The 25600-nt window shown below is 42.3% G+C and overlaps 1 protein-coding gene across 1 annotated transcript in view; it reads left to right on the forward strand.

Moving 5' to 3' along the window:
• Positions 1-11999: 11999 nt before the first annotated feature.
• Positions 12000-25600, forward strand: part of LOC124272343 — a 262002-nt gene continuing 248401 nt past the window's right edge. The window contains 1 exon segment of the mRNA XM_046707518.1: positions 12000-13048. Coding sequence (XP_046563474.1) covers positions 12988-13048 — 61 coding nt within the window. The 5' untranslated portion in view covers positions 12000-12987.

The raw sequence follows: 25600 nt of genomic DNA on the forward strand, positions 1-25600 counted from the left end.
AGTTACCACACTGTAAATGTATAGAGCTTACGTTGTTTTTTATACACTTACTTTCCGAGTTACCCAAATGAGCCACGAGGGAGTCGAACCCGCGTGACAGGTTGTCTTCCACATCCACACTGCCCTGTACTCTCTCCAGAAATTGTTGTAAAAACCCGAAGAGGTACACGATGTTCGACACCCTATATCTCTGACTATCCATCCGACGAAGTTCTCTGAGGAAAAAAACTTGTTGCGGCGAGTAGTCATACTCGCCATTTTCTTCCTCGATAACCTTGTGGTGGTCGTCGTTGCGGGGAGAATGACATGGTAACCCTTTCTCTATGACCTCGATGATGTCGTCGTCGTGTTGTCGCAAAGGTTGCCCTGTCCCGGACTGTCGGCATGTGTCGCTGATGAGGCGTTGGTATTCCTCATCATCCGGCGAAAAATATATAAGTATGTCATCCTCGGAATGTTCTATAAGTGACATGTTCGTATTTCTTGCTAGCTCGTTTACAGGGTCTTCCTCGTCAACCATGATGAGAATGTTGTCGTTGTGCGCCATTTTGTGATAAGCGAGAGAGAGAAAGAGAGAAGGCTGTTTGGTTTACGACCGTGATTGAAAGGTTTATATCGTCAACGCACTCAATGAAAGACACTGGCAGAGAGAAATGGCAAGTAAAATGGGGGGATGTAGTTTTCGCGATATTACGCGAGTTTATTTGGGAAAACTGGTGAGATGATGGCGACGACACGCACGACTGTGTATTAGAGACACTTAGGGCAATTAAACCTGTTGGCGATGTATGTAGAGGCTATTTTCGAGGCGGTAGGTAAGTCTATGTGAAGGGAAAAATGTGTAGAGACGACGGGGGTGGACACTCACGACTGTGTATAATAAGGGACGATTAGAGCAGTTAGGTCGATTAACGATGTACGTGAGGGGTTATTTTTGAAGGAAAGTGTGTAGAGACGACGGGGGTGGACACTAGCGGTCATGTATAATAGGGGACGATTGGAGCAGCTAGGCCAATTAACGATGTACGTAAGGGGTTATTTTCGAAGGAGAGGGTGTAGAGGCGACGGGGTTGACACTCGCGGTTGTATATGACAGGGACGATTATTATCGAAGGAGAGGGTGTAGAGACGAAGGGGTGGACACTAGCGGCTGTGTATAATAGGGGACGATTAGAGAAGCTAGACCGATTAACGACGCACGTAGGGGTTTATTTTCGAAGGAGAAGGTTGTAGAGACGACGGGGTGGACACTCACGATTGTGTATAATAGGGGACGATTAGAGCAGTTAGGCCGATTAACGATGCACGTAGGGGCTATTTTCGAAGGCTTCGGCACACGCGGTGGTCGAAACGATTGCGTAATAAGGAGTGGTTAGACCCATGAGCAGGAATATACAATAAACCGTGGACATATGGTGCGTAAGATAATAGAGGCGATTTTCGTCTTCCTGCTGCGCGTGTCGGACGTGTATGGTCATGTCTACAACGCGGACACGGTCAATTACCCTTTGGGGTGTATATGACCATTCCCTTGACCACTCTCAAACCATACTGACTACAGCTCGCCATACAGTAAGACGTGCTCCTGACCAGCTCTCTGCTACTACTACTGCTACTACCACCGCTACTACAACTACTACTACTACTACTACCATGGATTCAAGTAAGATGTGTGATACTGCTCCAGCAGCCATGTTATACTGTTGGAAGTGTCCTCAAAAGAATGATCATGTGTTTAAGAACTGTCCATTGGCGGTGTGTGGAAATAGGTGTGGGGGACAGGGGCACTGGGGAAAATATTGCCCCATCCCGTGCACCGTTTGCCAACAGAGTGTCCATTACAGGAGGACCTGCCCGTCCTTCAACACGACCTCCTCCTCCGTAATGACCACCCCACCTTCCGCGACGTCCACGACTGCCACGACTCCTACACCGACTGCCACGACTACTCCTTCTTATGGTCATTGTTATAGGTGTGGGGACTCTGGTCACTGGTCTCCCCAATGTCCGACGGCCACATGCTACAAGTGTGGAGGGAGTGGTCACTACGCCCGGTCATGCACGGGTGATGTCACCCCCGCCACTAAGAAGGTCAAGACTGAACAACCAACACCTACGACAGATGACTGGGCCAACGAGGATGTGATGGTTATTCCCGTAGAGAGGTGTGCTAAATGTGTAGTGAAGACAGCTGATGTTGCCACACAGACTACGGGGACGGTGAACTCAAGCATGCAATACAGAAACATTGCCGGACTGTCTCGTAGTGTGGATGGGGGTGAAAGGGGAGGGACCTTGGGGGTGGCTACCCCTATTGTGAGGAGCATGCCACCAGAGGTGGAAGAAGACGAGGAAGATGGAGCCCTCAGCCCTCAAGGACCTCTTGTATCTGATAACAACACCTCCCCTTTCCCCTCCCGTCCGACATCGGTACACTCCCCCCTCTTCATCGACGACGACGATGAAGAGGAAGGAGAACATGCCCAGCAGCTGTCGTGGGACCACGACGACGACGGCGACAACGGTGAAGGGATTTTCACTAATTTTGAGGCCTCTCATAACCGTCATCACTCAGAAAATACCGTGACAGTGGTTGCAGACGTACACAGGGACGGCGAGACACCTACTCGCCGTATCCGTGTGCGCAAACGGAGAGGTCGACTCATGTATGAAATTGTATGTATATATTGTATTATATTGTGTTATATGTTGTATATACCTGTATTAAATTTTTTTGATATCGTACACATTTAGTTGGTGCTGATTCGCGAATTGTGGGAGTGTGGAAAGGTAGAAGAGAGCATTATGTCACACGTGCGCGCGCGCGCACACACACACACACACACGTACATGCACGAACACGTACTAGATGACCATTACCCTTATTTGTGACGGTTGAATGACCACGTGACGTCAATACCGTCGTTGTAGGTCGTGACGTCAGTGTGGTAGTATATTTTCGAGGTTGCGTCACCATCAAGTGACGTCACTACCTTCGTTTGTAGATCGTGACGTCACGAGACCTATCGTCGTGACGTCTTACATGTATGACGTCAGTGTAGCAGCATATTTTCGAGGTTGCGTCACGTTACGTCACCTCGGAAATGTGCTGCTACCATACTACTTACTGTCTTTATGCAGTCTGATCACGGCCGAACTACTGTCTTTATATAGTCTGATCACTGTCGAACTACTGTCTTTATGCAGTCTGATCACTGCCGATCTACCGTCTTTATGCAGTCTGATCACTGCCGAACTACTGTCTTTATACAGTCTGATCACTGCCGAACTACCATCTTTATGTAGTCTGATCACTGCCGAACTACTGTCTTTATGTTGTCTGATCACTGCCGAACTACCGTCTTTATACAGTCTGATCACTGCCGAACTACTGTCTTTATGTTGTCTGATCACTGCCGAACTACCGTCTTTATAAAGTTTGATCACTGCGAAACTACTGTCTTTATAAAGTCTGATCACTGCCGAACTACCATCTTTATGTAGTCTGATCACTGCCGAACTACTGTCTTTATGTTGTCTGATCACTGCCGAACTACCGTCTTTATAAAGTCTGATCACTGCCGAACTACTGTCTTTATATAGTCTGATCACTGCGAAACTACTGTCTTTATACAGTCTGATCACTGCCGAACTACTGTCTTTATAAAGTTTGATCACTGCCAAACTACTGTCTTTATACAGTCTGATCACTGCCGAACTACCATCTTTATGTAGTCTGATCACTGCCGAACTACTGTCTTTATGTTGTCTGATCACTGCCGAACTACCGTCTTTATAAAGTCTGATCACTGCCGAACTACTGTCTTTATATAGTCTGATCACTGCGAAACTACTGTCTTTATGCAGTCTGATCACTGCCGAACTACCGTCTTTATACAGTCTGATCACTGCCGAACTACTGTCTTTATACAGTCTGATCACTGCCGAACTACCATCTTTATACAGTCTGATCACTGCCGAACTACCGTCTTTATACAGTCTCATCACTGCCGAACTACTGTCTTTATGCAGTCTGATCACTGCCGAACTACCGTCTTTATACAGTCTGATCACTGCCGAACTACCGTCTTTATGTTGTCTGATCACTGCCGAACTACCGTCTTTATACAGTCTGATCACTGCCGAACTACCACCTTTATGCAGTCTGATCACTGCCGAACTACCGTCTTTATACAGTCTGATCACTGCCGAACTACCGTCTTTATGTAGTCTGATCACTGCTGTACAAATGTTTTATGTGGTTTGATCACTGTGGTCTACCATCTTTATGGACTATGCATTATTTATGATTATCCAACGTCTTGGGACATGAACCCAAGAACAGCTATCCGAAACCATAATGTAAACCAGGAATAATAGCTTTGCTGAGAGTGAAACTATTTCATGTCATGGCGTGAATGTATTTATCGAACGCCAATCCTACACATGGACAATAAATGACACTGTGTAATCATGAACAACAGAGTTTGGGTGACAATGGTCGTGGTATAGTGCAGACCATTTCCAGTTTCTTACTTCGTACGTTTAAAAGAAGTTATTGTTTCAATATGTGTTTAAAGTGTGCAGAAGTTTCACTTCCTTTGTTTAATGCATTCAGTAAACATTCGGTGTATTCCTCTTGCCAACGCTATCAATAAATTTTAGTTTACACACCTCCTTACGTCGTGTTCATATGTCGTAATATCTCTATCAATAAAACCTGAAAGACATCGTCAGTCAGGGCGACGGGCCCAGGTCACCGAGAGAAGTGGACGGAATATACGACCAACCGTGGGCACCAAAATCAACGCTGCAGGATAGTTGCATTCCTCGTTCAGGATGGATGATCGTACATTCAATACAATATAGTTGTAATTATAGGCGGATGACAGTTAATCACAGTACACTTTAGACAGTTGCACTGTTAGTTCTTGTCGGATGACAGTAAATTACAGTACACTTTAGATAGTTGCACTGTTAGTTCTTGTCGGATGACAGTAAATTACAGTACACTTTAGACAGTTGCACTGTTAGTTCTTGTCGGATGAAAGTAACTTACAGTACACTTTAGATAGTTGCACTGTTAGTTCTTGTCGGATGACAGTTAATTACAGTACACTTTAGACAGTTGCACTGTTAGTTCTTGTCGGATGACAGTAAATTACAGTACACTTTAGACAGTTGCACTGTTAGTTCTTGTCGGATGACAGTAAATTACAGTACACTTTAGATAGTTGCACTGTTAGTTCTTGTCGGATGACAGTTAATTACAGTACACTTTAGACAGTTGCACTGTTAGTTCTTGTCGGATGACAGTAAATTACAGTACACTTTAGATAGTTGCACTGTTAGTTCTTGTCGGATGACAGTAAATTACAGTACACTTTAGACAGTTGCACTGTTAGTTCTTGTCGGATGACAGTAACTTACAGTACACTTTAGATAGTTGCACTGTTAGTTCTTGTCGGATGACAGTTAATTACAGTACACTTTAGACAGTTGCACTGTTAGTTCTTGTCGGATGACAGTAAATTACAGTACACTTTAGATAGTTGCACTGTTAGTTGTTGACGGATGACAGTAAATTACAGTACACTTTAGACAGTTGCACTGTTAGTTCTTGTCGGATGACAGTAAATTACAGTACACCTACGATAGTTGCACTGTTAGTTCTTGTCGGATGACAGTAAATTACAGTACACTTTAGACAGTTGCACTGTTAGTTCTTGTCGGATGACAGTAAATTAAGTACACCTACGATAGTTGCACTGTTAGTTCTTGTCGGATGACAGTAACTTACAGTACACTTTAGACAGTTGCACTGTTAGTTGTTGACGGATGACAGTAAATTACAGTACACTTTAGACAGTTGCACTGTTAGTTCTTGTCGGATGACAGTAACTTACAGTACACCTACGATAGTTGCACTGTTAGTTCTTGTCGGATGACAGTAAATTACAGTACACTTTAGACAGTTGCACTGTTAGTTCTTGTCGGATGACAGTAATTTACAGTACACTTTAGACAGTTGCACTGTTAGTTCTTGTCGGATGACAGTAAATTACAGTACACTTTAGATAGTTGCACTGTTAGTTCTTGTCGGATGACAGTAAATTACAGTACACTTTAGATAGTTGCACTGTTAGTTCTTGTCGGATGCATTATGCCTTTTATTTTGATTGTCACAGCCCCCTTGAATTTATGGATTCGATCTCCGTGTCGATATTTGCTAAACTCGAAATATAAGCAGTCCTGCAGTCGCAACCAGGGTCGACCAAACAACAACTCGCTCATCGACATGGCCCAGCCGTTGCACGCAGGCGCCGTCTAAGGACGAATGTTCCATGTCCTACCTTCCATGCATGTGTTCCTCTCTTTGGGCTTCCAAGTCACATGCGATCCCAAAGTTAGGGAGCACAGCGAATCGTCATCCTCGGTCATCGGGAGACTATCAAGAATATAAGCATATTGCAGTCACCGAGGCGAGTATACTCCACGTGGTAGTGACACAAGTTGTTTCATGATTTTCGATTAAGTGATGGTGTCTTCTCTACGCACTGAACGGTAAGGATCGAGGTTTTACTAAGAACCAAGTTTTGTTATCAAAAGTACAATACATACAGCGAGCGATGATTGTAGGAAAACAAGGTGCTCACTTAATATTTCTCGTCGGAAAGACGAAATTCAAGGCTGTCAAGAAGAGTAAACGTTTGAAAACTGGCGTCAATGATAAATACCAGAATGTGGAGAGATCTGTACAAAACACCTCTACTTAGTTGACCTATTTCCAGTGGGACGACAGGAGAGACACGCATTGCAAGAGCAGTGAGGTGACTTGGTGGTTAAGTTGTGAATAGCATCTTCAAATTATGTACACAATATCTACATTAACACGAGTGCGCTTGTAAATCTTAAATAACTCATAACTTCTTTTAATGTATATTACATACAGTAAAATGGATAACCCGCATCTGTTGAATGCCTATTGTATTGTGCCCACGGGGGCCTACAGCTAGTACCCTCACATTCACCTCGCTGTAAACATTCAATACAGGGACGAGGGCTGGATGTCAAGGGTGTTGAAAGAACCTTCAGCGTAACCGTATACTCGCGATCATTTGTGGGCGTGATCGAATGCAAAGAAACAACACAATGGCATTCCATGTACTATATTGACATTGTCAAGGCGCTGTTTGCTTTACCGACCCTCTTTTACTGTACCTCGAAGTAAAAACTCGACATGCCGTCGACAGGCAGAGAGTTTTAATACTTCTGGCAAGGCTCAAAAGAAGATGCATTTATATCAGATATGCCATACAACGGGTTTGTCAGTCTGCATGAACGTCAGATAGTTGTGATTATATGGACACTCTTACCATACCAAACAAATTCTATAGTGAATGTTTAAATGAGTTAAAGTTGGGTGTGGCGTAGGACAGAGGCAGTATCTAGCTAAAGTGTAAGTGCATGTTAATCTTCCATTGTAAACTAATAGTCACTGTGTTCTTTAATCTGATTGGTTGAAAAACATGATCGAATGGTATTCTATTCCCTGAAATTGCAAGACTATTCGCTGCGTATTGACACGTACAAATATCGCACACAATTTTACTGTTGCGTCGTCAGCAGTGGTGACGTCATTAAAACCATATTGTGACGTAAAGTCGGAATGACGTTACAAATGAGCAGTTCCAGATGCAACCAGGGAAGTGAGTGAGTGTATTTAGCTTTACGCCTCTTTTAGCAATATTCCAGCAATATCACGGTTGGGAACACCAGAAATGGGCGCTTCCATGGGAACCAGCCGACACGGCCGGCTGACGACACTTCGCTGTTGTACCCGTACAGGGGCACAAATGAGTGCAGACAGAAAAACGCAATGTTACAATGCCGATCAAGTAGCCTGAGGTTTCAAATTAATTATTCCCGTGTTTCAAATACTCAGTAACACCCAGAAACCGGCCAACACATGTTTATATCTCCTAAGTGTAACCAGCTTTATTACCCATATGGGGAAAAAGACACAGGGTAGTATTTTTCCTGTAAATACCTAGGGAGGTCACACCTTTTGGTAAACGTTGAATGGCTGTTTCAGAAACTATACGATTCATTGGTTAAAAACAATATGCCGGGACTCCTTCTTTCATCTTTTCAGTTCATTCACTGTTTTATACACCAACTCTCTTGTACACGAGGATATGATAAATAATTACTCCATAAACATTCAGTTTTGTTTATTTATAATACATCATTGTAAGCTCTTGGAAATGGCAGTTGTAGTAAAACCAAGAAAACCACAAGCTTGCAAAAGGTAATACAATACGTCTGCTATACATCATTTGAAGCCTAAGAAAGTCAATACTATTTTGACGTCACGCCTTTTGACGTCACGAACAATATGTTGCTCTATTGTCGATGTGAACAAACATGGCATCTTCCCTATCTCCAATAATAGTGAATGACAAAGTGAAAAATGATGGCAGCATATTAAGAAAAGTTGTAAATATTGTTCAGCCACTGACACATTCAACATTTGTTGTGAGGACTGAACAAAGTGGGATGTATGTTCCCAGCTGTGAGGACTGAACAAAGTGGGATGTATGTTCCCAGGTTTCGCATCCGTGTTGTGCCTGAGACTGTCACGTCTCGTCGCAAAAACGAACTACTCACACGCAAATTTGATAAAATACGTTTTTGTTTGCAATTCTTAATTAACAGTTCAAGCATTCAAGCACAGAAAATACTATTTATTACTATTTAAGAAACTATACAGTTCAGTTAGTTGAGAAAAAAGTTTTCTAAGAGACTATTTAGTCCCGCGTATTACACAGGTTTAAGATAGCGGTAATGCGATGAAATTCTTGGAAATGAAGCCGCATCACACGTAGGGATATGAGGATTCCTCACATCGCGGGTTTCCTGAGATATCAACTGCTGTTTTAGCGTATACTAGATCGAAAACTGACATCCATAATAAAAACAATAAACAACTTGTGACAGGGAATGTCAGATTATCTTTCCCTCGTTATATCAATTATATAACTCTGGAAAGATAAACTGTCATTCCCCGTCACTCGTTAGTTATTGTCTTATTATTATCCATATGGTGAAACATAAGCAGTGACGTTTATATCATATGTGCACCTGGGCACATATGTTGATTTGTTCTTGTTTTTTTGCATGCAATTCAAAATTTCTATGCTGAATGACAAAGTCAAAGGGAATTCCTTAAATGTCGATGATCTGAAGCCATTCCTTAAAGGTCACATGCAACCAAAAAAATCAAACATAATTAAAACACAATTATCACTTCTTCATGACATATAATATGCATTGCTGATTATGAAAAAACAAATAAACAAAATTATAAGCGCATAATCGCAAATCACAAGTGCAATATTTTGTACTTGGGTTTACCTCCCTCGAAACGAAGCAGCCGGGATACCGAACCCAGTCAGAGCGGGTGGGTGTGCACTCAAGTGTAACGGCTGGTTCATTAGCAGATGCCGTCTTCACGGGTCATTGTGTGTGTATATATAGAGATGTTGGGTTTTGTAAATACATGCTCATTTTTTTATGTATAACATTTTGCAATCAACAGACATCATAACATGTCATGTGTTCAAGTATCACACCTGCCTGTCTGTGTAATTACATAATGTGACTGAGACCGAACTCGGGCCATAAATCAATGCGTTTTGTTTATGGTGTATAGCCTGATTGGTGTTAAGTTCAAATTGCATGTGGTCAGTGATCGCAGTTGTGTATTGAATATTGTCATTAGCGGACAGGCAGGCAGACACACAGGTGTCAATAAAACAAGACATTGAGTTTTGTCTGTGACAGCGACATATCTATATCACAGTTAGAAATTGTGTCAACGCTAAATAATGACATTGCTTTTAAGTATCGAACTGAGAAAGTGACTCGGTAAGAAGACCGTGTGGTGAAATAGACAAATGAAATTATATAAACAGTTTATTTACTGTCATAACATATAAAAAGCTCGCGCCTGTGAGATATCAACAAAACATTAGAAAAATAGCTCACACCAAAGCCTTCACCGAGTATTCACCAGACAGCCCGCTTCCAAGTTGCGCGAACCTATTTCACTGCGCACGTGCTATGAGCACAGCCCAGCTGTTGAAACCCGTATTCCCCAGAAAAGTCTGGGGAAAAGTAGTGAAACGTTTGAACTCCGATTTCGCGCGGTTTTTTTTCATCGCGTTATTTTTCAACTTTATAAGTTGAATTTGCATTTTTTGACGATTTGTTTCGGTAAGTCAATACCGAAAGGTATCAGAATCTGCAAAGTTGTGTTTTACGTTGCATGTGACCTTTAATGATCACATAGTAAAAGAGCCCGCCCCATCTGTTTCATTATTCCATACAGGGATTAAGAGTGAAAAATTATCTCCACAAGCCTTGGTCACTTGAACGTTCCAGTAGTCAGCTTTCATTTATACCGACCAATAATCAATCAGCTTCAGCTTTTGGTGTCTCTCAATTCTTGAAGTAGATCGGGTTTGCAGCATTGAAGGCTTCGATAAAGTTCTGAGGACATTTCTAAATTTGACGCATCAAGTGACAAAATGGTATTCGATGCAATTTGGACTTTCCTGTGAAATCACCGGGATCGTCTCTGATAGTGGATTGCAATAACGTTTGTATGAAATCACCTAAACGTTCCCTGTGTAATACAATGTATTTCCGGCATGTTCCGCTTTAAATCTTCCTAGCATTTCAGCAACTGATAGGATATAAAATCGAGTTATACCCGGATTGTCGACAACAACAAATAATCCATCCAAACAACTTCCCTCGACAGTCCGGGGAAAGGTGTGTGTGTGTGTGTATGTGTGTGTGTGTGCGTGCGTGCGTGCGTGCGTGCGTGCGTGCGTGTGTTTTGTATGTATGTGTGTGTGTGATGTTCTACGTGAGTGACTTCACGCCCAGTGTTCTCGAAATTAACAAACCAATTAAAAACAGAGTGCGATATATATAGTAGACAATATATTTATTTAGTCAATATAACAACATGTATGTATCATATGTCACAGAATCTAACATATTTGTACACAATTCATAAATCTCACACAATATATTTGTATAGTACATAAGTCAAATAGGTAAGCAACATTTGAGAATTGCAATGATTCATAAAGTCCATTTCAGTAGTCTGAATGTTCAGCCAAGATGAAGCAACTCTGACACATTGTCTGTGTAGTTCAAGTCAGTATGTCTGTCGGCAAGACGGTCGGCCTTCAAGGATCGAATCCTAGCGTCGATGATTCAGTAGCGACGTCTACGAACGGGATCTCTCTGCTGTCCTTGGATCTGCTGAATTTTAACTTTAATAGCTGACTGTTTATTTTGCAGCATTCGCACAACCTCAGACACATTCAGATGTGTCTTTATGGCATACTTGTTGATTTTGTTGTGTCAACCTTCCAAATTATTGTTAGTTCTGTGTCCATCATTTTCAATATGATTCCAAGTTGGCAGAGTCCATGGACCTTGTATCCAGTTGGTAGTAACGTAATCTATCAGCTGTGTCGCCTTCAGTGGTGCGTCTGCAATGGAATGAAGCCAGACATGTTCAACTTTATCCAGTGGCACTAAAGGTAGAGCTGCAGCTCGACACACTAGTCTTTTCAGTATTGTTGTCTGACTTGTACTTGTACTAGTGGTGTTCCTGTGCTCAAAGCTCAGGTCACAAATCGGTGAAATTAAGCAGCGTCGAGCTCGGAGAGTCCTTGGATGGGTGACCGTGTTTGGCAGCTTGACTCCTGAGAGTTTCTAGGACTTGAGTCCTGCCCCACAACGAAGCACAGGTGACACATGTGGTCTCACCTTAGACAAGTGAGTTTGTTCAAAATTGTCCCTGTTCACCCAGCTGGAAAATGGGTACCCGGTGGAAAAAAGTCATATGACTATAACCTTCTAGCGCCTAACAGGCAGCTTGGGTTATCCGGGGTAATAATGTGCTGTGCCTTGATTGTTAGCGCTATGAGCATACCTAGTGTGGAGTTTAGCGCTATATAAATGGACACATTATTATTACTCTGGAGCAAAGCCTACTCTGCCATTTTGACGGTGGTAACAACATTTTCATGATCTATTATATATACCCAAATCCATGTTAAACTCCAAAATGGTAATTCTTCCACTCGCATAACGTAAAATAATAGCCTGTTTGCAATCTTAATTCTCTTACAAATTGTTAAAAAGACATTTTCTATAATTAATTTAATTCATTTACCCATGATACGAGCATAGCCACCATAGCCACTTGCAAATCACTAAGCAACCATTCAAATTAACACCGACACGGTATGTTGACCACGCGATGTCGACGCTCCGGGTTTTTTATTCTGTCGACGGTTAGCAACATCATATTTTTCATTTGTCGACAGATCGGGCCGACTCCATAAAATCCCAAGATAACACCGATAACAGCCTTCACGGGTGGCGCCTTCATAACACAACAATACAGCAACGGAGCAGCTCGCCGAATGGGTGTAGTCACCGGCGGTCAGAGATCATCCAGGTGTGGTCAGCTTCCATCCGGATTCTAGACATCGCACAAGTTATATGCATATAATGAACAGCATCAATCTATCCCAGCCAAAACTTTACTCATCAGTATGTGGGATGACCGTTGACTTCTCTTTAGTCATCATATTTGACAGTTGATTTTCGACATAAACATTATCCACTGATGGGTCCCTCCCACTTTTATCCACGGGCCTACCCGGGGAGTTGGCCTGTCACGTGAGGTACGTTCCCCTACCAGCTATTGTTAATCACACGCCTCCTTAGCCCTGTTATTGAGATCCTTGCTCAGCCACTAGGAGTACCCTGCAGAACAGGTATATATACACCTGAAACACCTTAGTCAACGTAAGATACCCTAGCTGGTCTAGGGTGGCCGCTCCAAGAGAACGAAGTATACACCACAAGTGTCATCACAGCAGGGCTCTCAGAATGGATCCTCACTGGATCGCGACTCTGGTTTCCTTGTCGCTGGTTGCCGGGCAGCCTCAAGGTAAGACTGATCATTCTGAACGTTTCAGGTGAAATGACAGAGTTGTCCATACGCAAGGTCATAAAAAAGTAACTCTAAATAGCAGAATGAAATGGTCAGGTCTTTTTTCAGTAGTTGGCAAGGATGAGGAAACAGAATCGGAATAATCCCATTATTTACCATCCGGGTTTTATCTATCTCTCACAATATTTGGTTTCCAAGTCTGTGCACCACTATCCCACACAACAATATGTGAAAATTGAAAGCGAATGCTACCTGGAGTATACACAGGAAACAATAAACCATATGCTGAAAGTCCTTAATGATAACATATCTCTAACATTGAGGTAAGAGACGTTGAGGTAAGAGACGTTGAGGTTCCAACGGACGCCATCGTGCTCCCCTGCTTGCAGATCTTTAACCACAAAAATCGACATTTCTGATATGCTAAGTCAGAACGAGGTAATATTGACAAGAAGTTTAACTTAAGCTTCGGGAATGACGATAATCTGATATAACGGTATCGTTTAATACCGATAACGATTCCACTCTACTAATCTATCCACCAGAACTAGGAAAATGGGTAAATACATCTGAGCTTAAAGGTGTGAAGTCACAAAAGGCGCTCATGAACACTATGATAAGAGGGATTTCAAGAACCATATCCCCTTTTATGTGTAGCAATATTACAATTTTTAGGATTGACTGACGGGATCATGACTTCACACTAGAGGAGTACACAAGGGTTGACTGACGGGATCATGACTTCACACTAGAGGAGTGCACAACTATTGACTGACGGGATCATGACTTCACATTAGAGGAGTGCACAACTATTGACTGACGGGATCATGACTTCACACTAGAGGAGTACACAAAGAATGACTGACGGGATCATGACTTCACACTAGAGGAGTACACAACTATTGACTGACGGGATCATGACTTCACACTAGAGGAGTACACAAGGATTGACTGACGGGATCATGACTTCACACTAGAGGAGTACACAAGGGTTGACTGACGGGATCATGACTTCACACTAGAGGAGTACACAACTATTGACTGACGGGATCATGACTTCATACTAGAGGAGTACACAAGGATTGACTGACGGGATCATGACTTCACACAAGAGGAGTACACAAGGGTTGACTGACGGGATCATGACTTCACACTAGAGGAGTACACAAGGATTGACTGACGGGATCATGACTCACACTAGAGGAGTACACAACTATTGACTGACGGGATCATGACTTCACACTAGAGGAGTACACAACTATTGACTGACGGGATCATGACTTCACACTAGAGGAGTACACAAGGGTTGACTGACGGGATCATTACTCACACTAGAGGAGTACACAACTATTGACTGACGGGATCATGACTCACACTAGAGGAGTACACAACTATTGACTGACGGGATCATGACTCACACTAGAGGAGTACACAACTATTGACTGAGGGGATCATTACTCACACTAGAGGAGTACACAACTATTGACTGACGGGATCATGACTTCACACTAGAGGAGTACACAACTATTGACTGACGGGATCATGACTTCACACTAGAGGAGTACACAACTATTGACTGAGGGATCATGACTTCACACTAGAGGAGTACACAACTATTGACTGACGGGATCATGACTTCACACTAGAGGAGTACACAACTATTGACTGAGGGATCATTACTCACACTAGAGGAGTACACAACTATTGACTGACGGGATCATGACTTCACACTAATGGAGTGCACAACTAGTGACTGACGGGATCATGACTTCACGCTAGAGGAGTACACAGCTATTGACTGACGGGATCATGACTTCACACTAGAGGAGTACACAAGGATTGACTGACGGGATCATGACTTCACACTAGAGGAGTACACAACTATTGACTGACGGGATCATGACTTCACACTAATGGAGTGCACAACTAGTGACTGACGGGATCATGACTTCACGCTAGAGGAGTACACAGCTATTGACTGACGGGATCATGACTTCACACTAGAGGAGTACACAAGGATTGACTGACGGATCATCATGACTTCACACTAGAGGAGTACACAACTATTGACTGACGGATCATGACTCACACTAGAGGAGTACACAACTATTGACTGACGGGATCATGACTTCACACTAGAGGAGTACACAACTATTGACTGACGGGATCACGACTCACACTAGGGGAGTACACAACTATTGACTGACGGGATCATGACTTCACACTAATGGAGTGCACAACTATTGACTGACGGGATCATGACTTCACACTAGAGGAGTACACAACTATTGACTGACGGGATCACGACTCACACTAGAGGAGTACACAACTATTGACTGACGGGATCATGACTTCACACTAATGGAGTGCACAAGGGTTGACTGACGGGATCATGACTCACACTAGAGGAGTACACAACTATTGACTGACGGGATCATGACTTCACACTAGAGGAGTACACAACTATTGACTGACGGGATCATGACTTCACACTAGAGGAGTACACAAGGATTGACTGACGGGATCATGACTTCACACTAGAGGAGTGCACAAGGGTTGACTGACGGGATCATGACTTCACACTAGAGGAGTACACAACTATTGACTGACGGGATCATGACTTCATACTAGAGGAGTACACAAGGATTGACTGACGGGATCATGACTTCACACTAGAGGAGTACACAAGGGTTGACTGACGGGATCATGACTTCACACTAGAGGAGTACACAAGGATTGACTGACGGGATCATGACTCACACTAGAGGAGTACACAACTATTGACTGACGGGATCATGACTTCACACTAGAGGAGTACACAACTATTGACTGACGGGATCATGACTTCACACTAGAGGAGTACACAAGGGTTGACTGACGGGATCATTACTCACACTAGAGGAGTACACAACTATTGACTGACGGGATCATGACTCACACTAGAGGAGTACACAACTATTGACTGACGGGATCATGACTCACACTAGAGGAGTACACAACTATTGACTGAGGGGATCATTACTCACACTAGAGGAGTACACAACTATTGACTGACGGGATCATGACTTCACACTAGAGGAGTACACAACTATTGACTGACGGGATCATGACTTCACACTAGAGGAGTACACAACTATTGACTGAGGGGATCATGACTTCACACTAGAGGAGTACACAACTATTGACTGACGGGATCATGACTTCACACTAGAGGAGTACACAACTATTGACTGAGGGGATCATTACTCACACTAGAGGAGTACACAACTATTGACTGACGGGATCATGACTTCACACTAATGGAGTGCACAACTAGTGACTGACGGGATCATGACTTCACGCTAGAGGAGTACACAGCTATTGACTGACGGGATCATGACTTCACACTAGAGGAGTACACAAGGATTGACTGACGGGATCATGACTTCACACTAGAGGAGTACACAACTATTGACTGACGGGATCATGACTTCACACTAATGGAGTGCACAACTAGTGACTGACGGGATCATGACTTCACGCTAGAGGAGTACACAGCTATTGACTGACGGGATCATGACTTCACACTAGAGGAGTACACAAGGATTGACTGACGGGATCATGACTTCACACTAGAGGAGTACACAACTATTGACTGACGGGATCATGACTCACACTAGAGGAGTACACAACTATTGACTGACGGGATCATGACTTCACACTAGAGGAGTACACAACTATTGACTGACGGGATCACGACTCACACTAGGGGAGTACACAACTATTGACTGACGGGATCATGACTTCACACTAATGGAGTGCACAACTATTGACTGACGGGATCATGACTTCACACTAGAGGAGTACACAACTATTGACTGACGGGATCACGACTCACACTAGAGGAGTACACAACTATTGACTGACGGGATCATGACTTCACACTAATGGAGTGCACAAGGGTTGACTGACGGGATCATGACTCACACTAGAGGAGTACACAACTATTGACTGACGGGATCATGACTTCACACTAGAGGAGTACACAACTATTGACTGACGGGATTATGACTTCACACTAGAGGAGTACAAAACTATTGACTGACGGGCTGCTGTAACATGTTTCATTGCAGAGTAGAATTATCGCGTCCCGCCTACGTTGGCTTATATATTATATAAAATCGTATCCGTGCTTTGTTCACCGGTATCACCTTCTCGCTGACACAGTTATTACAACGTCGAATCTGCCTTGTTTTCACTAAGAATAGTAATGTGGGGAGTTCTCTCCAATGTGTGTGTCGACGAAAGGCTCAGGGACTGCGTGTCATGATAACTCGTGAAATCGTTGTACAGCAGAAACGCGCCGGTAGGAATATTTTAATGTAGCATGCGTGCTTATAACTGTAACGTAATCAATAACTAAAATTGCACGGCCATGTGAACGTGTAGAGTATATATACATTAGCACAATCGCCTGGGTCAATCTTTAGAAGTCGAATATCTCTGGAAACAGTTTACAAGATAATCTCACGTGTCATGTTGTCCTAACAAACATATAGATTAAATGATCAATGATATACTATGATGCAGTAGCAGGAAACATCCAACAACAGCATGGTGTGAAGCGCCACATACACAAGATAAACGTGAAGTTGCTTCTTTTTCAGAAAAGATACAAAAGTTGATTGTGTACTGTACAACAACTGTATGAACGTGTAGATATATAGTTTATGGGAAGAATAATGTTTCCTGACATTTGACTAAAAATTCCAACTATAAGTATTCTCCTAAAGGTTCTTGGTGTGTTTGCTTCCTGGGAGAAATTCCATTTGTCGTCAGTGCTGCAGGTTGAGACGGCAAGGTAACCTATATAATGTCATCAACCAGCATGATTGCCAGGGCCATCCATCCTCTCTCTGCTGACGTATATCTTAATCTGTAAAACATAATAATGATATAAGATATAAACAGGACAAAATGTCCCGTGAACATCATGGTTAGAATGGATAGTCATCAACCAATACCTGTGTTTAAAATCACTGGATTGTCTGGTCCATTAGTATTGCTGCCATGTTGTACACTTTGATAATAGTATATAACTATCTCTTTGCCACCGTGGATGTTTCCCGAGAATTACTCTGGTGACCTGTTGCCCCGCTAGGCTGTTGGCCGAGATCACATGTCCTTGTGTCCTTTCGGAATATTTTGAGACATTTTTTTCTTGAGCCATAAGAATTTGTTGGGGTATGTCTGAATAACCATGGGGCACTGATGAAAACATGCATCCATCTGTTGAGATCGCAAACGAAGCCAAGTTGAACGGGTCGTAGTAAGTGGCCTTTGTAGATCAACACTGTTGTTACATTGAATTGACGTAATTTTTATTATGGAATGTGATAACCTAGTATATTCCTTAGCTGCTTCAGTGTTACTTATGTTTAAAAGAAGAAAATTATTATAACATATGATATTACACCATCCATCTTATCTCTAAGTTTTACTATGTGTGTATAGGGATATATTTTATCTATGCAATGTTTTATGGATTTTATGTGTATCGTAGGCCTGTAAAGGCCGGGCAGATGTTTCATATGTGATACAGAAGATTTTATATATTATGTAAACATCTGCATGACACAATAATAAAATAATCTCTCTCTATGTAAACATCTGCGTGACAATAATAAAATAATCTCTCTGTCTCTGTCTCTGTCTCTGTCTCTCTCTCTGTCTCTGTCACTCTCTCTCTGTCTCTCTCTCTATCTCTCTCTCAATGGTAGGCGTGGGCTAGTATAGTGACTGCAAGGGGTCTATGTTGGTACATATGATTGAATCAGAAACCGGCGGTTTGACACCACCACAAGAAATGAGGCGCATTACAGGTTGTTGTTGTTGCAGTGAACACACAAAGCTTGGTGCAGTGAACACACAAAGCTTTTATGCCGTATATATGTACGCCGAAACGGGATAGAGTTCAACACGAGGGTCACGCTTTTCAACATAAGTTTCTAGGAACTGACTAGGGCGTAATACATACTTGACTAATGTGTTCGCTGATATTGAAATGTGAATGTTGTTGAATATTAATAGGGCGTTGTCCATGGGTGGGTACATGGATATCACTGTGTTTGTTGTTGCGACGTGTTTATTTGAACAATGAAAATCAACAAGGCCGTGTTGCATAAAGAGAATGTACGTTTCTTGCGGCGCTGTTAAGTGAGGCATGCATGTGTTTCTGTATCAGCGATATTTAAAGGTCGGGCTCTTAACTTAATGTTTTGGAAATAATAAATACATACAAAAATACTACAGCATCTCCGTCAGCAACAATACACACAGATATGAACGTCTAACTGTGTTTGATAATACGGTCCGTGGATAAGGAGGTATGTTTAATGCGTTTTTACTCCGTGTTGCTTTCTAATATACATATCACAAAGACTGACAACGAGACACCGGACTGAAAACGGGGACAGAAGCATATGTATGATGCGAGACGCTTCTCAAGTCATCCGTGGCGTAGCTATTTCCGGAATGGTGTCAGCCCACATGGCCTAAAATTATTAAACTAAAGTACTGTTGAAAATAGGAAAAACCTGTTTTTAGGCTGTTACTCTGTATCCCTAAAATTTACACAACTGCAAGTAGCATATGTTGAAATAACCCACATCGGCCTAACTGGGCGTTCAGTGGGATGTGTAATAGGATATCTAGAAATGCATGTTTACTCGTAAAATCAGGCAAAACGTAGAAAAAATACGAACAGCTGTTGAAAACCATACATCAGACTATAGATGGCAATTAGGTCGCTCAGCCAGGTATGACGACCATCGACTCACCTGGCAAGAAATGCACGTGCTGCCTACAGGAACAAGGGGTCATCTCAAAGACAATTTATGCTTTTTTCATGTGTATTGAATATGTCTCATCTATTGATTATCATCTTACGCGTCTTTCATAACGTTTATGTTGAGATATGTAAAACAATATGATATCCATAGAAAAGCTTAAATCAACTATCGTATGAAATGTCTCAAAATATATAGGTGGCAAGACCACCCCAACATCAACAGGACTGGATCTAATTTGTTAATTATTAAGACATGCCGTTTACTTTCCCAGTTTATTTATCCTAAAGGATTATCTAATCTTAGCTGATATCTCTATCCCCAGTACGACCCCAACCACCGTCTGTGACACTCGTTTTGGTTTTGCTTTTGAGACGACCCCTACCTGTTTCTTTTAATAGTGATAGTGAGGCTCCATGGCAGCTACATCCTTAATAGTTTCAGCATTAAAGTTATTACGTTTTACGTCAGCTATCGTTTATAATGAAGCCAAGTCTAGTTTCAAAATAGGCATTTAAAACGTGTCCTTTGAAATACAATTATCTCATCGCACACTTATTTGCATAAAGCCATGGTCTGTTCTAAATATGTCGCTTTGGACATAAAAAAACAACGCATTGCTCATTTCTTCACTAATCTCTCCTCTGTAATGTCCTTTTTTAACGTTTCCTATCTCCCTACCACTGAGACTGTAGTTAGGCCGAACCTAGTTTACCAGATATTTCACACTTTTACATATTAAATTCATAAATTGTAGATATATATGTGAAAATACAGTTTTTTCTATTTCCGACAGTACTTTAGGTATGTAAAGTTCATACTCTATGTGGGCGTTCATGTCTCAGTGGTTTGATGGGAATAAGGGGGATTATTGCTGGACTGGTCCATTATTGACCACAGTAGGGGTGAATCATAAGAATGAACAAAATTAAAGCTCAAATATTCATATTTAGATATTTATTTACAATGTTATCAGTGAGATTTACCATGGAACTACATTTTCACAAATGTCACATATAGATGGAACACATCTGTATCATTTATCATGATATCACACTGTCATGACAGATCATATTAAAGCCACAATGTTCATCTTCACGCTTCTGTTCACCGTTCCCAAACACCAAGTACTGACTGACTGAGTTTAGTTTTACGCCGCTTTTAGCAATATTCCAGCAATATCACGGCGGGGGACACCAGAAATGGGCTTAACACATTGTGCCCATGTGGGGAATCGAACCCGGGTCTTCGGCGTGACGAGCCAACGCTTTAACCACTAGGCTACCCCACCGCCCCCAAACACCAAGTAACGACACGACACGACGTTATACTTTCTCTAACGTCGCGTCAGACCAACTCGTTATTTCAAAATCACGTCGGGAGGCTCCAAGAAGATAGAGTTCACATGTTGGACCCATGTCGTCACAGCCTGGGACATGATTAGTAATTTGTGAAACAGGTTCTCCAGAAAACAACAATCGTCATATTTAGGCCCAGTTTATCTTGAAACGAGTACAAACCACCTATCAAATCGCCATTCATCTGCACAAGGCTACCATGTTAATAATTACATTAGGTAGAAGCCATAATTTGTGGCCAGAAAATCAAATAAAGTTATGTGTATGTTTGACTGCTTGTGTTAGAGTTTACATGCAGTGCATTCTTTCACCTTCAACTTAGTAGGATATGTATCTAAACAACACATACAGTGACCTTATTTCAGTGGCAGTAGTAGGGATACACTGACTTTTCTCACTGGCAAAAGAAGGGTAATATTTGACGCTATACAGAGACGTCTCCCATTGATACTAGGGGGGATATCTTTGATGATATACAAAATGGATGGCTTTTCTCAGTGGGGAAAGGAGGGATATCATTAACGATACACATCGATACACATAGATATACAAAGTGACATTTTTCTGTGACAGAAGGGGGGGAAAAGAGGAGACAACTTTGACGAAATACATAATCATTGCCGATATGCAATTGACAGGAGGGATATCTTTGACGATATACATAGACTTATTCTCAGTGGCATTTAGAACTTGATGTGATAAACAACGAGGCGAGTTCTATGGATATACAACTTCTTTAATATAATATGAGCTCATATTATTTTAAAGAAGTTGTATATCCATAGAACTCTTCTCATTCATATACATAGAGACTTGTCTCAGTGGCAGTGGGAGGGTATGTTTGACAATATACACAGATACTTTTGGGATTGATATATTCGACGATATACACAGACACTACTGTAAGTGACAGGAAGAGGGATCTCTTTGACGATATGCAAAGTGACCTTTCTCAGTGGCATGAGGAGAAAAAAAGAAATATTTTACATATATACATAATCATACGATATCTGTAAACATTGACGACATACAGAAAGACTTCATGCCTTGGCAGGAGGAGAAATATCTTTGACGATATACACTGTGACATTTCCCAGTGGCAAAAGGAGGGTTATATAATAATAATATTATTATTAATAATAATATTTTTTTGTCCCTTTTGCCAGCAATGTGATTGGCAAGATTCAGCATGCCAAATATGCAGACCTCGCCTTTGAAATGTCTCGCTTGCATCCCAGGTACACTGTCGTCAGGCTCCCTATTGTTCTTGGTGCCCTTGGTTTTGTACTTCCTGATCTCTTGGCCAAGATCAGGAGAGTGCCCGGGTTCTCCACCGGGAGCACAGCCCTTCTGACACTCTGGGCAATGCAGAAGGGTGCAGTGTTGGGGAGCCTTCATATTCTCTGGAAAGTTCTTGGTGGGTTTGACTAGGCTGCGTTTCCTGGGAGAAATCGCTGTCTGGGCTGCGTGTAGAGGGGGCGAGGGCCCTGAACTGATGATGGGCCTTATCAGCCTGACTGTGCCAGGACCACCTAAACCCTCTCTGCTGCATGTTTATCTTAATCTGTAAAACATAATAACAGTTGATGGCAATGTACTGCTGGAAGATAAAGCGATCGGAGTAAGCCAGGTGAAGTCCTTCATCAAGTCTGCCCAGAGTCGGTCATTTGTGGAGAAGCTTTCTGAGAAACATTGCATGGTGTATACATGCAGTGTGTGGAACAGACTAGTAATCCTACCCACTCCTTCGCCTGGATGAAGTCGGCTGGTCTTAAATCTGAAACTGAGGGTTTCCTTTCTGCTGCTCAGGACCAGTCACTTCCCACTCGTAATCGTCAGAATGTGATTCTTAAAGAAAATATTAACATGAAATGCCGACTGGGAAATGAATTTACAGAGACCGTCCAACACCTTGTCAGTGGTTACCCTTCCTTGGCACAAACAGCATATCTTAAGAGACATGATGGCGTGGCTCGTTGCTTATACTACTGTCTTCGCCATGCCTGTGGCTTTGACTCTGAGGTCCATCCCTGGTACGATCCTGATCATGTCCAGGGCGTCATGGAAAATGATGTTTTCAAACTTCTCTGGAATCGGCCCATATACAGTCTGAGAAGAATTCCAGCAAACAAACCTGATCTTGTCCTTTTTGATTAAGCCAATGAATTTATTTATATCATTGTATTTTCTGTCTCATTTGACAGCAATGTGATCGGCAAGATTTAGGAAATGCATTCCAAATATGCAGACTTCGCTTGGATCCCAAGTACACTGTCGTCAGGCTCCCCATTGTTCTCGGTGCCCTTGGTTTGGTACCTCCTGACCTCTTGGCCCAGATCAGCAGAGTGCCCGGGTACTCTACTGGGAGCACAGCCCTTCTGACTCTCTGGGTAATGCAGAAGGCTGCAGTGTTGGGGAGTCTACATATTCTCCGGAAAGTTCTTGGTGGGTTCGACTAGGCAGTGCTTCCTGGGAGAAGTCCCATTCGCTGTCTGGGCTGCCAAGTCCTACCAAGTGCTAAAGCCCTAAATAAAGCAAGTCTAGATTTCCTCGGGTTCAGTTCTGAATCTCTGTTCTCCCTGGGGCTCCTTTTCAATTTAAATAGGCTTGTTTGTTACTATCAAAATTATATATATTCAGAGACTAATCATTAGTCTAGATGGTATATGAAATATGTAACCTTGATAAGGTCCATAAAGTTAGAAATGTGACACCCACATTATTGGTAATAATTGTGACGGGGGGGTGGTGTTATTTTTTATAGTTTCTTGTTGTATCATGCACACGGCCGTAAGATGCGATTATTTGGCGACTGACGTGAAACATTTGGTCATAAAGCGTGAAAAAAGCTGGCTACATGGACTGGCTATCCTGTTGCTGATGAGCCTTACCAGCCTGACTGTGCCAGAATCACCCGAACCCTCTATGCTGCATACTATCTTTAATATGTAAAACAGTAGCAATAGGTCGCTTATATGACACCCATATCCTGCACATTGCGCAATAAATTGAACACTCGCATTGCCAGCGCATCCTGACGGGTACCCATTTTACAATTGGGTGAACTGAGACAATGTGGATCTAAGTATTTTGTCCACCTAGGTGCCTCCACCGGGGATCGAACCTCGGCCTTCAGCGTGATACGGTGACATATCTCAGTGGCAGTAGGAGGGGTGTATTTGACGATATACACAAGGACATACATCAGTGACAGTAGGTGGGATATTTTTGACGATATACACCGTGACATGTGACAGTGGGAGACGTTCGTTCAAGAGCTTTTGAGCAGTGTACTTGTATGCCTGCTATGTGATATATAAATACCCATCCCAGTGTAGCTGAAACAGGTTTTGAAATACCAAGCCATCTTTACATAAGATCATGTAGCCCTTGATAAAGTAAACTCTTCAATATGTGGGCGTGATTGTGGTCTCGACGACAGCCATTTGAATACGCCTGTGTCTACGCTTCAACGTAGTGTGTTTTGTGTAGAGGGAGTGATCACAGGCCTGGGCGCCTGCTTTTGTCCACTTTGGAGCGAAACACGAAACGGACCGAGAGATGCCTCTGTCATATTTATGCACAACAGAGGAAAATGTATCAGGTTATATAGTCTGTCTCACAGTGACTGAACCACATTATTTTCCCTACTGCCAAGTCCTACCAAGTGCTAAAGCCCTAAATAAAGCAAGTCTAGATTTCCTCGGGTTCAGTTCTAAATCTCTGGTCTCCCTTGGGCTCCTTTTCAATTTAAATAGGCTTGTTTGTTACTATCAAAATTATATATATATTCAGAGACTTATCATTAGTCTAGATGTTATATGAAATATGTAACCTTGATATGCTCCATAAAGTTAGAAATGTGACACCCACATTATTGGTAATAATTGTGACGGGGGTGTGGTGTTATTTTTTATAGTTTCTTGTTGTATCATGCACACGGCTGTAAGATGATTATTTGGCGACTGACGTGAAGCATTTGGTCATAAAGCGTGAAAAAAGCTGGCTACATGGACTGGCTATCCTGTTAAGACATGAACCCAACTGAACACAATTTGGGATGAATTAGGAAGGCGAGTGCGACGGCAAATGACAGTCGTTGACCAATCGCCCTAGGAGGTCACACTCGTTATTGAGATCATCTGTTAAAACATTTTCAACGGTGAGACGTTTGAGTTTGGGCGTCATGAGACCTCATGCACTAGTCTTCCAACAGAATGATTTGTTTGAGTGGCATGTTAGAAGTTGCTGGAATAGAGATGACACAACTTTATGGATGATCAACTTCTTTATTTTAACAATAGCGACGTTTCGGTATAGGTTCTTAAACGTGGCTATTGTTAAAATAAAGAAGTTGATCATCC

Source organism: Haliotis rubra, unplaced genomic scaffold (genome assembly GCF_003918875.1).
Source record: "Haliotis rubra isolate DU_JTF1 unplaced genomic scaffold, ASM391887v1 Scf169, whole genome shotgun sequence".
Taxonomy (NCBI): domain Eukaryota; kingdom Metazoa; phylum Mollusca; class Gastropoda; order Lepetellida; family Haliotidae; genus Haliotis; species Haliotis rubra.